Source organism: Miscanthus floridulus, chromosome 7 (genome assembly GCF_019320115.1).
Source record: "Miscanthus floridulus cultivar M001 chromosome 7, ASM1932011v1, whole genome shotgun sequence".
Classification (NCBI taxonomy): Eukaryota; Viridiplantae; Streptophyta; class Magnoliopsida; order Poales; family Poaceae; genus Miscanthus; species Miscanthus floridulus.
The window spans coordinates 4,505,183-4,521,554 of record NC_089586.1 but is presented as its reverse complement, the minus strand read 5'-3'; the positions used below and the strand labels follow the sequence as shown (position 1 = coordinate 4,521,554).

The 16,372-nt window shown below is 44.4% G+C and overlaps 1 protein-coding gene and 1 pseudogene across 5 annotated transcripts; one reads left to right on the top strand and one right to left on the bottom strand.

The window, feature by feature from the left end:
• Positions 1-424: 424 nt before the first annotated feature.
• Positions 425-7,998, top strand: LOC136462388 (DExH-box ATP-dependent RNA helicase DExH12-like; annotated as a pseudogene).
• Positions 7,999-10,044: 2,046 nt separating this feature from the next.
• Positions 10,045-15,949, bottom strand: LOC136466429 (uncharacterized). Of its 5 annotated transcripts, none has more exons than XM_066464837.1 (14): positions 15,519-15,949; positions 14,232-14,408; positions 13,914-14,084; positions 13,693-13,829; positions 13,312-13,590; positions 13,018-13,166; positions 11,944-12,008; positions 11,752-11,820; positions 11,500-11,673; positions 11,282-11,415; positions 10,916-11,200; positions 10,649-10,791; positions 10,501-10,566; positions 10,045-10,435 (listed from the first exon to the last, which is right to left on the bottom strand). In XM_066464837.1, exons 1-14 carry the CDS (start codon positions 15,742-15,744, stop codon positions 10,309-10,311), a joined length of 2,202 nt encoding a protein of 733 aa, XP_066320934.1. In that variant the 5' UTR covers positions 15,745-15,949; the 3' UTR covers positions 10,045-10,308. The 5 variants fall into 5 exon arrangements, with proteins under 5 accessions (XP_066320934.1, XP_066320932.1, XP_066320936.1 ...); XM_066464835.1 differs by having other exon boundaries at positions 10,046-10,435; positions 13,914-14,141; XM_066464839.1 differs by having other exon boundaries at positions 10,047-10,435; positions 13,914-14,141; positions 15,265-15,949.
• Between the last annotated feature and the right edge of the window lie 423 nt (positions 15,950-16,372).

Genomic DNA, 16,372 nt, shown 5'->3' with positions numbered 1-16,372 from the left:
TAAGGAAGGACCTACGGGACCGCGCGTCGAATGCCACTGGGGCGTGGACGGTGGTCACCTATCGACCGGAATTACGAACTGTAGATCGAAGCAGATGGTGTCGGGATGTACCGGTGCGAGCTGCGCGCCTTGGTGGTGGTGGTTATTCGCTGGATCTGGCGCTGGGGTTGGTGACGATGATGACACGGTGGAGGTGAAGAGCGACGAGGCGCCGAGCAGGGGATAGGGTGGGTGGGTTGTTGCCAAGGAAGGACCGCCTCTGATACCACCTGTAAGACCCGTGGCCGCCGACGATCGCCGGCGATGTGAGAGAGACAGGGTAGCATGTCGGAATCGGCCAGCGGAGCAGAGGAATCTCTGTCTCGTGTTTACTGTATTAGTATTGTAATTGTCGATGCCTTATTACAGCAAGTGTTCAGTATATATGGCTCAAGCCGCTGGTCTCAAATGACCCTATGTGTCATCAACTATCTATTACATTAAATGATGCAGATACGTTTTCCTGCTTATGACACGCCCTTCTCCTGTGTCTTCACCCTTGCGCCGTGACAGAGTACCGCGCCAACTCCAGCCTCGTGCTCACCACCGAGGTCCTTCGGCGACCGCGGCGTCTAGAACAAGCCGCCCGAGCTCGAGGAGAAGCTCTCCAAGGCGCTCACCAAGAAGTCCAAGCACCGGGACGACGCCGCAGCCGACCCCGCTGCCGCTGACCTCCCCCGCCGCGGCGCCTCCGCACAGGAGGTCTTCGTCCTCTCCCTCACCGACGACGCCGTCTACAAGCCCCAGACCAAGGAGACGCGCGCCGCCTACGAGGCCCTGCTCAGCCTCATCCAGCAGCAGCTCGCCGACGAGGTGCTCGCCACGCTCAAGAACGACAAGGTCAAGAACCCTGACAAGAAGAAGGACATTGAGCAGCTGGTCAACCCTATCCCCAGCCAGCTCTTTGACCAGCTCGTCTCCATCGGCAAGCTCATCACCGACTTCCATGATGCGGCGGCCGGCGATGCTGCCGGTGCGCCTTCTGCCGACGCCATGGACACCACCCTTGATGATGATGTTGGTGTTGCTGTCGAGTTTGAAGAAGATGAAGACGAGGAGAGTGATTTTGATCAGGTACCACTTTTATGCATATGTTTAATTAACTGACTGATCTTCCCATCCTACTACTTGGCTTTGACTCCAACATGTTTATTTACTTACCACCGGCACTGTGTGTTTGTGCCAACCAGGTGCAAGATGAGCTGGATGAGGATGATGAAGATGACGCAGCTGAGTTGAATGGTCCTGGAGGTATGCAGATGGGCGGTGAGTTAGACGACGACGGCATGAAGAACGCCAACCAGGGGCTGGCCGTCAATGTTCAGGACATCGATGCTTACTGGCTCCAGAGGAAGATATCCCAGGCATATGGGGACGGTGACATTGACGCCCAGCAGAGCCAGAAGCTTGCCGAGGATATCTTGAAGATCATTGCTGAGGGCGATGACAGAGACGTCAAGAATCGCCTTGTCATGCTCTTGGACTATGAGAAGTTTGATCTCATCAAGTTGCTGCTACGCAACCGTCTCAAGATTGTTTGGTGTACCCGCTTAGCCAGGGCCGAAGATCAGGAACAGAGGAAGAGATGGCAAGTGACCCAAGCTTGGCTCCGATTTTGGAGCAGCTACATGCAACCAGAGCATCCGCGAAGGAGAGGCAGAAGAACCTGGAGAAAAGCATCAGGGATGAGGCCAAGAGGCTCCTCAACAATGATGCTGCTGCCAGCGCTGATGGTGCGAGGGACCGCAGGGCAACCGAGCCGGACATGGAGAGTGGATGGCTGAAAAGGACAGAGGCAGCTACTTGATCTCGAGAGCCTTCAGTGCTGGCACATGAACCTTCTCCCCTGTTTCCCCCCTATGAAACAGGGGAGAAGATTGTCAAGATATCTGATATGCCAGAGTTTGCACGATCAGCTTTCGACGGGATGACACAGCTGAACAGAGTTCAGAGCAGGGTCTATGATACTGCTCTTTTCACACCAGACAACATCCTTCTCTGTGCTCCGACTGGTGCTGTCAAAACAAACGTGGCTGTGCTTACCATCCTTTGACCAAGCAACATATTGACGAAACACAGGTTATCGTCACGACACCTGAGAAATGGGATATTGTGACCAGGAAATCAGGGGACAGGACCTATACCCAAATGGTGAAGCTGTTAATCATTGATGAGATCCATCTGCTACATGATAACAGAGGGCCTGTTCTGGAAAGCATTGTTGCTAGGACAGTCAGGCAGATCGAGACTACCAAGGACTCAAGGAGCATATTCGTCTGGTTGGGCTCTCTGCGACTCTACCAAACTACGAAGATGTTGCACTATTCTTGCGTGTTCCCAAAAAAAGCCTCTTCTACTTCGACAACAGTTACCGACCTTGCCCTCTTGCTCAGCAATACATTGGGATCACTGTGAGGAAGCCAGTACAGAGGATGCAGTTGATGAATGAGATCTGTTATGAGAAGGTTATGGCTGCCGCTGGTAAGCATCAAGTGCTTATATTTGTACACTCGAGGAAGGAGACAGCAAAAACTGCCAAAGCCATCAGAGACACGGCGTTGGCAAATGGCACAGTCAGCCGCTTTCTGAAGAATGAGAGTGCAAGCCAAGAGATCCTTGGCACTCATGCTGAACTTGTCAAAAGCAATGATCTTAAAGACCTCCTGCCGTATGGGTTTGCTATTCATCATGCTGGGATGGCAAGGGTTGACCGGGAGCTTGTCGAGGAACTTTTTGCTGACAAGCACATTCAAGTACTTGTATCCACTGCTACCCTTGCATGGGGTGTCAATTTGCCTGCGCATACTGTTATCATAAAGGGTACACAGATTTACAACCCAGAGAAAGGTGCTTGGACAGAACTAAGCCCTCTGGATGTTATGCAGATGCTTGGTCGTGCAGGGAGGCCTCAGTATGATACGCATGGAGAGGGAATAATCTTGACTAGCCACAGTGAATTGCAGTTCTACCTGTCTCTTATGAACCAGCAGCTGCCTATTGAGAGTCAGTTCATATCCAAATTAGCTGATCAATTGAATGCAGAGATTGTTCTGGGGACTATTCAGAATGCTCGCGAAGCATGTCGTGGCTTGGCTACACTTACCTCTATATTCGGATGCTCCGCAATCCAAGATTGTATGGTTTGCCAGCAGATATCTTGGAAAGTGATAAAACACTTGATGAAAGGAGAGCTGATTTGGTAAGTAATTTGTGCACTGCTATTTTTGAAGTTCTGTGGTAGCTGCTCATTCCTTACTGTTTTATTTCTCAATTATTGCTTTGGTCCTTGTCTGTGTGAATTTGCTCTAATTGCTAATGTGTCATCCTATTTGGTTAATCTATTTCTAGACTAGAGGTCACCTTCCCCACAGGTTCTCACAACTGCGCATGCAAAATATTTCTTAAGTGTTTGTTACAGTCTTGTATAGCTAATAATCATATTAGCCTGCATCATTGATCAATAGTCTCTGCAGTATGGCATATTTACTGTGTGGGCATGCAGTTTTAAATGCTATTAAAAAAACCTGTACTTTCAGTGCCGAACTGCAGCTCTGCTAGGGCAATTGCATCCTTAGCCTAACTGGTAGTGTAGGATGATGTCATGGTATTGTTCCTTTTCCTCTGTTGCAGCATAAGTTTTTTGCTGCATGTGTAGTGGTTGCACTATGTGGGTTAGTGTTTTCTTTTCATCTTAGTACTATTGCTACCTTGTGTTTAGCACCATTTCACATGCATTTGTAATGATAATGTATATGGGTATTGGCTTGTATGTACCACCTGCACATTTTGTGCGGTATTTCACATGTGCACATAATAATAATGTAATGTGGGTAATGATAGACACATATTGAAATGACAATTTTCTTTTCATAGGTACATATACATATATTGAATGCATATAATTTTGTTTCGATACAGACTCGTTGCAATTTGTTGTACAAGAATTTTGCTTCAGAAAGTATAATATCTATATCTATATTTACGCAAACATGAATTGAAGGAAATAATACTGTGGTCCTCAAGCCCATAGTGTTCTTTTTTTTTTGTTAGAAGGGAAGATGTAGGTTGCTGATGTAAATCCTGTTTTGCTGAAGTATTATATGTGCTTCTTTGATGCTGCAGCGAGATCTGAAGAAATTTAGGTTTTGCAGTTATTCCATACCCATCATTGATTTTACTGCCTCTTGATATTGCATAGATATAGTTCTGCCTCTTGATATTGCATAGATATAGTTTATGTTACAGCATACTATCTCTGCCTGTTCTGTTCTTGATCTTTTGTTTTTCTGTTGTGCTGCAGATACATTCCGCTGCAAATCTACAGGATAGGAACAATCTGATAAAGTATGACAGGAAAACAAGATACTTTCAAGTTACTGACCTGGGAAGGATTGCCAGTTATTACTATATTAGCCATGGAACTATTTCAACATACAATGAGTACCTGAAACCTACAATGGGTGATATCGAGCTGTGTCGACTATTTTCTCTGAGTGAAGAATTTAAGTACGTAGGTGTCAGGCTAGATGAGAAAATGGAACTGGCAAAGCTTTTGGTCCGTGTGCCAATTCCTGTCAAATAGAGTTTGGAGGAACCCAGTGCAAAGATCAATGTTCTGCTGCAAGCATATATTTCTAGGTTGAAACTGGAAGGTCTTTCTCTTAGTTGGGATATGGTCTACATCCGACAGGTAGGGCTATTTTTTTTTTCTCTCGACTACAATTTATAATTCGCTTGCACGATTTCACTACTTAATACAGTTTCTGAACCTGAATTTCTTGCTTTTATTGTATTGTATTGTATTGTATAGTCATGTTTTTCCCCCTTTTGTAATGCAGAGTGCTGGCCGTCTCCTACGAGCACTATTTGAGATTGTTTTGAAGAGGGGATGGGCTCAACTAGCAGAGAAAGCGCTGAATCTTTGCAAGATGGTTGATAAACAAATGTGGAGTGTCCAGACTCCCTTGCGGCAGTTTACTGGAATTCCAAAGGAGATCTTGATGAAACTGGAGAAAAAGGAGTTGGTTTGGGAGAGGTACTATGATCTGTCCTCACAAGAAATTGGTGAGCTAATCCGCTATCCCAAGATGGGGAGGCAGCTGCACAAGTGCATCCACCAGTTACCAAAGTTGAATCTTTCAGCTCATGTCCAGCCCATCACTCGTACAGTTTTGGGTTTTGAACTGACAATTACACCTGATTTCCAGTGGGATGATAAGGTACATGGATATGTGGAGCCCTTTTGGGTTATTGTTGAGGATAATGATGGTGAGTACATTCTTCACCATGAATATTTCATGCTTAAGAAACAGTATGTTGACGAAGATCATACATTGAACTTCACAGTGCCGATATATGAGCCACTGCCGCCTCAGTATTTCATACGTGTTGTGTCTGACAAGTGGCTTGGTTCTCAGACAATTCTCCCTGTCTGCTTTTGGCACTTGATTCTCACTGGTGAAACCGCAGCTGATTTGAAGCTTCTGGATAAAGGAGAGATCATAATCAGTACTCCTGAAAAGTGGGATGCACTGTCTCGCCGGTGGAAACAGCGAAAGCACATCCAACAGGTCAGCTTATTTGTAGTTGATGAACTTCATCTACTTGGGTCTGATAAGGGACATGTTTTGGAAGTCACTGTATCTAGGATGAGGCGTATTTCAAGTCATATTGGCAGTAACATACGGATCGTAGCACTTTCAGCTTCACTTGCTAATGCTAAGGATCTCGGTGAATGGATTGGTGCTACCTCTCATGGCCTCTTCAACTTTCCTCCAGCAATGAGACCTGTGCCATTGGAAATTTACATTCAGGGTGTGGATATAGCGAACTTCGAGGCAAGGATGCAATGCATACTCTAGTGTTGAGGGTGGTGGAACTCCGTTTCTCCTTGGGTCAGATGACGAGATGGATACTTTCACCACAGGTGTTGAAGAAGAGACGCTTAACAATACACTTAAATGTGGTGTAGGCTATTTGCATGAGGGTCTAAGTGAACTTGATCAGGAACTTGTAACCCAGCTGTTCCTTGGTGGGAGGATCCAAGTGTGTGTTGGGGAAGACCATTGCCTGCTCATTTGGTTATTGCCATGGGGACCCAGTATTACGATGGCCGTGAGAATGCTCACACCGATTATCCAATTACAGATCTGCTTCAAATGATGGGTCATGCCAGCAGACCACTTCAAGATAACTCGGGGAAATGTGTTATATTGTGTCATGCACCTCGCAAAGAGTACTACAAGAAGTTCCTTTTTGAGGCCTTCCCTGTTGAGAGCAATCTTCACCATTTCTTGCATGATCATATGAATGCTGAGGTGGTGGTTGGTGTTGTAGAGAATAAGCAAGATGCCGTGGATTATCTTACTTGGACTTTCATGTATCGGCGGCTGACAAAGAATCCTAACTTCTACAATCTTCAGGGTGTAAGTCACAGGCACCTTTCAGACCATCTTTCTGAGCTAGTTGAGACTGTCCTGAATGATCTTGAATCAAGTAAGTGTGTGGCTATAGAGGAGGACATGTACCTGAAGCCCCTCAACCTTGGCCTTATTGCTTCATACTACTACATTAGCTACACAACTATTGAGCGATTCAGCTCTATGCTGACCCAGAAGACTAAGATGAAAGGACTCCTATTGAGAGATTCTCTATTGAGAGATTCTAGCATCTGCTTCAGAATATGCAGAGCTTCCGGGTCGTCCTGGTGAGGAAGAATTCATTGAGAGGCTTGTTCGCCACCAGAGGTTCTCTATCGAGAAGCCCAAGTATGGTGATCCACATGTGAAGGACAATGCTCTGCTGCAAGCCCATTTTTCAAGGCATACAGTGGTTGGAAACCTGGCAACTGATCAGCGTGAGATTCTTCTTTCTGCCCATAGGTTGCTCCAGGCAATGGTTGATGTTATATCCAGCAATGGTTGGCTTAGCCTTGCTCTTAGCGCAATGGAGTTGAGTCAAATGGTGATACAAGGCATGTGGGATAGGGATTCTGTGCTGCTTCAAGTTCCACACTTCACAAAAGACTTGGCCCGGAGGTGCCAGGAAAACGAAGCGAAGCCCATCGAGAGTATCTTTGATCTTGCTGAGATGGGTGTCGATGAGATGCGGGATCTTTTACAGCTATCAAACTCTCAGCTGCAGGACATTGTTGAATTCTTCAAGCGGTTCCCTAATGTTGATATGACCTATGAGGTCCGTGAGGGTGACGATATAAGCGCTGGTGACAATGCAACTGTGCAGGTAACGCTGGAGCGCGACATGACTAACTTGCCATCTGAGGTTGGTCCAGTTCATGCGCCAAGGTTCCCCAAGCCCAAGGAAGAAGGCTGGTGGCTGGTGATTGGTGACAGCTCCACAAACCAGTTACTTGCCATCAAAAGAGTGGCACTCCAGAAGAGGGCGAGAGTGAAACTTGAGTTCTCTGCTCCTGCAGAGGCAGGGAGAAAGGATTACATGATTTTCTTGATGTCAGACTCTTACTTGGGCTGTGATCAGGAGTATGAGTTCACCGTTGATGTCAAGGATGCTGGAGGGGGTTGATGATGAAGACTTGACACTGTGTCGCATAGATGCGGTTGACTTGGAGTGTGTATTGTAGCACATTATTGGAGTGAGTATTTTTTTAATCAACTTGTTGCTTCCATAAGCTTGCTGCTCCTGTAATGTTGATTTTAGTGACGTGCAGTAGAAAATGTTATAACCTGTTGATGCACCAACGGTGTTGGTGTTTTAACCTGTTCTATTGGCAGGGTACGACTGCCTTCAAGTTGCTCTTGTTTCCATCTATCCTCTTCCTACTGAGATGGTGGACATGGGATGGATGCCTTTCAGCATTGGCTGTTCAAATTTACCATGTATTTTGTGGATACCGTGAAACAAGAGTGCTGACACCGTCTCTTTTCTAAATCCTTTTGACATGTATCAACATTTTTGTCTGATTGTAATTCTCTGTCTTGGTAATTGTCCCTGTAACAATGCTTCTGTCTAAAATATTTGGGTTCTGAATGAAAAAGGTAATGTATCCAAAGTTGTGAATAGATGGGGGCATTAGTCGGTTCCGGCTTACAGGGATTGGTGTGAAGATTAGTACCATAGCCGTCTTCTGTTGCAATGGAACCACAGGGGAGACAGTCGCATCAAGTGGCAAGCAATTTGTGGTGCACAAACTAGCTGCACATGAGATTTATATATTAAAAAAAAGTGCTTATGACTGGTCTCAAGGCATTTTCTGTTTCCTATGAGCATGTAGCCTGTGCTAACGGTCAATCCATGTTTTAAAACAACTGCTAGTTTGTTTGCTCATCACAGGTTTATTTGCATTACTTGTAATATGTAATAGCTCGATCAGCATAATACATTTTTCGTCCGTTGTGAAATACGTGAAGCATAAATAAAAAGAGCTACTAGATGAACATCAGATCCGTAGGCTCAGGCGAAGATTGAAATCTCGCTACGCATGGTTGTTGCTTGCATATTCTGCTCGCCTGCCCAGATGGACAAATTAGGGTCGGGTCCGCTATGGCTCCCGTCGATAAACCGTTCTCCACGCCCCCTCCGATGCAGCTTCACTTTGCAAGATCTGAGAGAAGAAGAACCATAATATGGTGTTGAGAGGAGAGAGGCAGGAACTTCCTGAAGTTGGGAATTTTTGACCTGTTGTTACCTGGCCTGGACAGTAGGTAGGTCAGAGATGATTTCGGAAGAAACAAGGCCAACCCGAGCTTTAGCACCCATACACGCAAGAACGAACGAGACCCATACAGGCGCCGTGGTCCCTGGTGGAGATGCGACGCTCAGCTCCAGATGTGGGAGACAAAGTGACGGTGCTCGCATCGTTCCGAGGACTAGGAGTGGTTGACTTGCAAAAATATATTCTCTGTCTCTGTTGAATCGTGCTATCTTTTGAGGGGGGAAAAAATATTTGTCGGTGACCTCAAATAACTTTTTTATGCCGTTATTATGTCTTCTCTGATTTTTTTTTATTTCTTTTTGAGCAACGTCTTCTCTGATAATATATAGCAAGTATAATCCATTTGTGCAAGCTTCGGTATAAATTTTCCTCGATACTAAGCATCGATCATGATGCGATTTGAGCTGGAGTTTTTGGATTTGGGGGCTTTTGCATAAAAGCTGGCTTTCTAGCTGTTGTCGTTATTCTATTGACTACCAAATGCGCTCGTGAGTTGTAACAGAACATACAAATTACTACGTGGCCATGGCGGTCATCGGGACAAGTTATAGCTTAAAGGTTTATATAATGATTAGGGCGTGTTCGTCTGATCCGTTGCGCAGTAGATTTCGAATGATTTAGTAGTATTCTGTGAAAAAGAATAAGCTGAAACAAGCTGGAAGTTGAGCAGCCGAACACGCTGATACCATGCCACTGTAACTCGTATTGTTCCAAAGGCTTATAGAGAGACTTATCAATGATTATTACATCGTGCATTTCAATTGGATCGGACTCCGTCCTGGAAATACTCCATCTTCCAATTTATTTTTTGGAATACAGGCCCGTCACTTGATCATAACAATAATAAATAAGAAGAAAATAAGACTAGCAGCGCCTTCCTCTTATCCACACACACTAACAGCCCAGCTTATCAGAACCAGAAACAAATCCACGAAATTAATCCATGAGATCGGGATGGCTGGGGTGACGCTCACGAGGAAGTCGTCGAGGTGCAGGTGCACGCGCTAGGGTGTGTAACAAGTAAATGGAATGAACTACTATCCTTTTACCTCAACGAAATTATACGTACAGCCTGAACAAAAGGACGATGAAACATGGCAACGTATTCGGACGGAGAATTGCTAACCCTGCTGCCAGCATCTAGGCACTTTCTTACCGTAGCAGGGACTCGCAGATTATTAGCACCAACGCCAGGAAGGCACACGACATTACCATATAGCAGGAACTAGCTGATTAGCACCAACGGCACAGTGCTCGTGACGTAATCACCTCTCGAGCCAACTAGCTTGTAAGTTACAACAGTCGAAGTATGATAAACAGCACAGCGACAACACCAAAGGTGTGTTAGATGAGCATATATAACAAGGTCCATGAGGGCCTTGAACCAACTTGTAAGTTACAAGAGTCGAAGTCACATAAATAACCCAACAATAACACAAGTCTAACTTGCATATATCCTAGACAGGTCTGTCAAATACTAGTAAGATATAAACAGCACGGCAACTGCACCAAAGGTTTGTTAGATACTAGCTAGATGAGCAGAACAAGGTCCATTAGATACTCCAGCAGTGTGATGTCTAATTAAGACGCCGCCCAATATGCTTGTCTAGATCATGAATACCCACATCAAGTGCGCCATGATACCAATATGGCTCGGGCACCGGCCACCTGCCATCCATATGTTTTTGTCCCCATGTAAGTTGGCTGTTGAATAAAATAGTCTAAGCAAACAGAAACAAGTGGCAATGCGAAAACAGAAAGAAATATACCTGTTTTTCTGTATCCCCTTCTTTGTCCCACCACCAACACTGACAGGCATAGGATGGTTATATCCACTGTCATCAAACATAATTTATTTTTCAGAGTTCGTAAAATAAGTGAAATGGCTACCAGTTAGCATTGAGATGAAAATAATACCATTCTGATGGTAAAGAATTCACTCCACTTAGAACTTCAACAATCTTGTGCCTTGGTAAGAAAGGAGTTACACCGCTTCCATCCCAGAAGTTCATGCCAACAAAACTCCCATTAAGATTAATAAGCGGGCCTCCAATCCCAGCCTAGTTTTTTAAAAAAAGGTCCAAGGTTACTGTAAAACTTGTAATTCCTGATAAGTTCAGTAGATGCAATATGATTAAACTGGTTACCATATAAAACAACAGTAAGAGAGATTCACCACAGTACCTTCTTGGTTTTACAAGTAGACAGCTGAACATCTTTGCAATCAAGTTTGCAACTCTTGTTTCCACGCTTCACTTCACCACTTGCGGCCATCAATATACCAAATTTAGCATCACGCCCTATAGCTACAACCTTTTTAGATGTGTTTTGTGCACTTTTAATGAAGATGTCGTCCGGACAAATAGCACTGAAATTCTTCTTGAGACTGACAATAGCAATGTTATAGTCTAAATTATAAAATTCCAATGTCCCACCAGCACGTTGATTCGGTGGGAGAAACACCTCAATCTGCAATGAGAAAGTGAGCTCAGCAAACCATCATTAAACTTAAAAGACCAAAAGTAATGATAAGGACTAAGGAGCACCAACCGTCAAGCTATTATCAATGCTATCCTCATTACAACGATCTCTAACTAAACTGGCTGAAGTCAGGATGACAGTGTGCTTAGCTTTGCTTCCATGCTTTATAAGCAAGCCTGTGCATGCAAAAGATCTCACATACCCTACACATTATAAGTTTAGTCATTAGTTAGTGAAGATAAAATACTAGCACAGAAAAGTAAGGAGCACACAGCTGGAAAAATCACCATTGAATGAAGCAAGTGAGACAACACGACGGGATACATCTGTCACAACTTCTTTTGGAAGTTGATTCCAGACACACTCCTCAGAGCCACCGGGTGGATCACCATAGGGAAACCCTTTCCAAGGAAGTAATTCACCAAAGCATTCTTCAAAATGATTAAGCAATTGCCCATTGACTAGTTAAAGAACGAAGATCAGAAGTGAACTACAAAAAGGCCAAGGGAGATGACAGCAATATCAAAAGCAACACTTACATTCGAGCACAAGTGGTGGTGGAATGGGATAGCCATGGGACTTTAACCTGCAAATAGTTTGCATAAACCCTGATACAATATTCAGATCATTATTAGTCCTTAGATGATATGTATGATACTGGTAACATAGTATTCTGCGCACAATGATACATAGGCAACATTTTAGAAGATGGCTTGCAGTATTGTTCACACCTGAAGGAACTACACTTAATACATCTTTAGGCAACGTATATCCACGGAAGTCTAGTTTTTTAGGACTGCAATAAAACATAGTTGATTTGTTATGACAAAATAAAGAACAGGAACTACAACAACAACAACAACACAACAACAACAACAACAACAAAGCCTTTAAGTCCCAAACAAGTTGGGGTAGGCTAGAGTTGAAACCCAACAGAAGCAATCAAGGTTCAGGCACGTGAATAGCTGTCTTCCAAGCACTCCTATCTAAGGCTAAGTCTTTGGGTATATTCCATCCTTTCAAGTCTCCTTTTATTGCCTCTACCCAAGTCAACTTCGGTCTTCCTCTGCCTCTCTTCACGTTACTATCCTGACTTAGGATTCCACTACGCACCGGTGCATCTAGAGGTCTAAAGAACAGGAACTACACAGGGGAAAAAAAATCCAATCATACCAACACGTGAATCTAATCTTGTCTTGTGAAAGAAATAAAGGTATGAAATAATGACTAGGAATAAGGCGTAAATATTCAACAAAAGATGAGAGGATTGAACATATTCATGTCACAAATATAGGTTGCATTGTCCATATTGCCACAAAGAATTGTTTAATTCTTCCTAATTTAAACCAAAACATTAAGCATGGGCACTAAGTCAGCATCATAAGATCTGGCAATGGTACTGGTTTCAGTAGAGTGGGGCAAGAAGAACCAAATTATTTTCAATCCAAAGGTTACCATGTGAAAACTCCTAAGTCTCCAATGCTGTTAGTAAAAATGGCTTACCTTAAACCAGTGTTTTCCTAAACGCTAAACGGTAAACAGTCGGTCACCTACCGTTTAGCCATTATTCGGGCAAAACGTCCCATTAAACGGGCTAAACGGCCAATTAAACGGGGTAAACGGGTGATTAAACGGAAACGGCGCACCACCGTGTAGAGTTTACACGGTGTTTAAACGGGCTAAACGACCGTTTAGGCGAACAGTGCCTTAAACAGGAAGTGGATTAGGAGAGAGGGTTTGGAACAAATATGAATCAGGTTAACTGAAGAAATAGTTCCTAAATAGTGCAAGTGTAGAAGACATACTTGAGTATCTGAAAATGCTTCAAGCGTTTGCAAAGTAAGTCCATTGGTAGGAAGGTGTATCTCAAAATTGCATCACCAGGGTCATAAATATCTAAGTTTATCCCAAGAATTTTATTATCGCACCCCAGAAGTGGCCCTCCAAGTACAGCCTACAACAAAAGCAAAGTTAGGTTTAGAAAGGATTTACTTCAATGCACACGGTGATACTTTAGACCAGCAATAACATAACACAATTATGTGTTCCATGTTTTCCATCATGCCACAAAGTTACAAATAAATAAATCGACAGTATACCTTAGAGATATCTTGACTATCAGGAACCCAGGTGTTGAGGTGTTCGAGGTGTATGAGGCGGCGTTTCTCATACAGAGATCCACTCATGGCCATCAAACTGCCAGAGTTGAAGGCACGCCCAGCAGCTTTCAAACTATCACCAGGGGAAGGTGTTGCCTTAAGATCCAGATCTATAGGACGGACTCCTAGGAAGCCCAAGCATGTGACGATAGCAATGTCTTTATCATATAGTCCTAAGAACCCATCGGTAGTTGTATCATTAGGAAGGCGCACTGCAACCTACAGAAATAAAAGCAGTGCACAAGCACAAGCTCAGGATGTTCACAATTAGCTTGAATATACAAAGAAAAATCAAGGAACACAATGATTAGCAGCACTAACCCTCAACTTATCATCTTTATTTCTATTCTCGTTGAATTGTGTAACCAAATGTGCTGATGTCACAAATCTTGTTAGGCTTTGTCTAGTTCTTCCGTGAGGTATAGGTATGCCCGAGCATGCAAATAACATCTTATCTCCTGGACAATATCATGATTTAAATAGCAAGTGATGACTAAATGCAATTTATTTAAGAAAATTGAAAAGTACAGTAGCACAATCACCATCAAACAAAGCGATCGAGACGACCAAGGAAGACAAATCCACAGCATAATTAGTACTGAAATTAGTACTGATTGGATAAGTTAATTGACCAGGTTTGACTATTTCACCAAATGACTTCTCCTCAAAAGCAACGTTTGAACCTTCACGAAAAGGTTCGCCAAATCGTTGCACTGCAATAGCAGATAGATTCTCCTCAAAATTATGATACGCCTCATAAGCCGCATGATCTGATTAATAAACATGATACACCACAACTGAGTGCTAGAGCAATATGCGCCACAAAAGAAAGAACCAGCAAATTCAGATCAACTACTCACGTTCTAGCATCCATTTTATGGCACGGTTCAAGGCTCTCTTGTTGCCACTAGGGACATAACTCCGACTTGAAACCAGTGATGACTCAAGTTTGTTCCTTCTGTTTATGGCTCTCTGCTCCCTACTCACACCTCTTGTGCAGTCAATCCCCCCCCTTGTTCCTCGTGGTCTTTGCAGTCCTGAAGCAGAAAATAAATGCAAATGCTTAGTAGAGTAACTAAGATCCTTTTGTAAGCTTATAACTCCCCCCCCCCCCCCCCCCAACACACACACACACAACACACAAAAAAAAATCGAAATCAAAACAATGAAGCACCTTGCCAACCTTAAAATATTAGGTTCATTGATAATACTATCAACAATAACACTATGACGAAGCATGTGCTCAAAATCGGTACTAGATTGACCTGATTCTTTGCATATAAATGTAAAAAGGCTCCAATCTATCCAAAACTTGGTGTTGTACGGCCAATTGGCAATCAAGAAGTGACAACATAGGCAGCAAGTTCCTAGCAGCTGGCTAAGATTGACAGAAAGGGCGCAGCACAAAAAAAAAATCTAAACATAACAGAAAGCAATCAAACCAATATGAAGCGGGCAAGTCTAAACAAAGCTATTTAACTGGCCACATTCATACATGGTTAGAAAGAAAAGAACTCGGAATTTTGCTGTAGGAAAAAGCTGAGTTATTAAGCTACAGATCGTAACAAGACCCATCCAAAATCTGTGATGTCTGAATTTCCTATGGAAAAAAACTGAACATATGCATGGATGTTAGCTTAAAGGTTATTTTAGAAAATATAAACCGCAACAAAAAAATCTGTGATGGTTCTGAGATGTGTGAGGGAGTATGATGGATAAACATTACTCGTAGCTAGACAACATGTACATGTGATTTTACTTGGGCCAACACATCGTTCAAGCAACAATCCAAGCATAACCAACTCAAGTTGGATGTAGAGTATAACTCAACTGGAACAGATCCGTGAGCAATTGCAACTATCACAGTGAGCAAATGAGTAAACAGACGCTTACATCGCGCAATTTCCCCTCGATGAATCACTAGCTAGTCGTCAGATGCGTCCCCGACCACCCCGCAGGCCGGAGTCGCCGTCAACCGTGACGGCTCCGTACGCCCGCGAGACTAGCGTGTCGCTGCCACCGGACTGCGAGATGTCCAGATGTAGGGTTTTGTGGTTGTGCGGCCGCGAGCGGGCAGTCGGGGAACGCTCTGCTAGGGTTAGGAGGTCCTCTAGCATATTATTATGATCGACAGCAGAGGGACGTACCTACCCCCGATGACGCAGAAATAAACACGGAAGCCATCCAATTCTTGCGTTGGCCCATAGAATCGATGCGGGAAGCGCAAAACACAAGTGGGAAAGGATACGGAGTGCTCCAGCCACTCGCCGCCGCCGCCGCGCCCGCGATGGCCGTCGGCCAGCTGTCGACCTCCCCCGGCGCTGGAGCAGGCAAGCAGGTGCCCGTGCAAGTTCTCTCCTCCATCGCCCTCATCCTCCGCAAAGGAACCTAGTGCTCCAGGCACTCGCCGCCGCTACAGTGCCAGTGAAGATGGCCGCCGGCCGGCTGCTGCTGCTCGCGGCCTACCTCGGCACTAGAGCAGGCAAGCAGGTCTATCTTTGCATCAGCAACGGCGGCTTCATGGTTCATGCTTCGACAGGCCACGGGAGGATGAGAGCTGTTTGGTTGTTGCTGCAAAGCCTACAGCCCCTACAGACGATGGCCATTGGACATTAGCTTTCAGATAAGGGTTTTTTTTAATCTACGCCATTACAATTTTTCAAATTATGACATATATCATTACTATTCGTTTATTTAGAAACTTACCATTATAATTCTTCTTGAACTTGAATGATGCCATTTTCTACGTATTTAGTAGCATTAGGCCCACACGCAGTGACTAAAGGACGGTGTATTTTTATATAGTCCAAAACACCCTCGCTGCTTCTCTCCTTTCACTCGCTGACGTGTGGGCCCCATATGTCAGCTTTTTCTTCAACCTCTAGCATCCTCCTCTTCCCATCTTCTCTTCCTCATGGATCTCTCCCACACGGGCGAGCAGCAGCAGGGCACCGAGGGCGCACCGGATTTCGCAGAGTGGGCACCGGGGGACTCGGATTTC

What these genes read in the sequence shown, in the direction of transcription:
- LOC136466429 (XM_066464835.1), bottom strand. Translation starts at nt 15,744, where the DNA reads ATGAGGGCGATGGAGGAGAGAACTTGCACGGGCACCTGCTTGCCTGCT. An exon ending in AAGCATTTTCAGATACTCAA is followed by an intron (nt 12,009 to 13,017) that starts GTATGTCTTCTA and finishes GTTTTATTGCAG; the next exon opens with TCCTAAAAAACTAGACTTCC. An exon ending in ACCACCACTTGTGCTCGAAT is followed by an intron (nt 11,674 to 11,751) that starts GTAAGTGTTGCT and finishes TTCTTTAACTAG; the next exon opens with TCAATGGGCAATTGCTTAAT.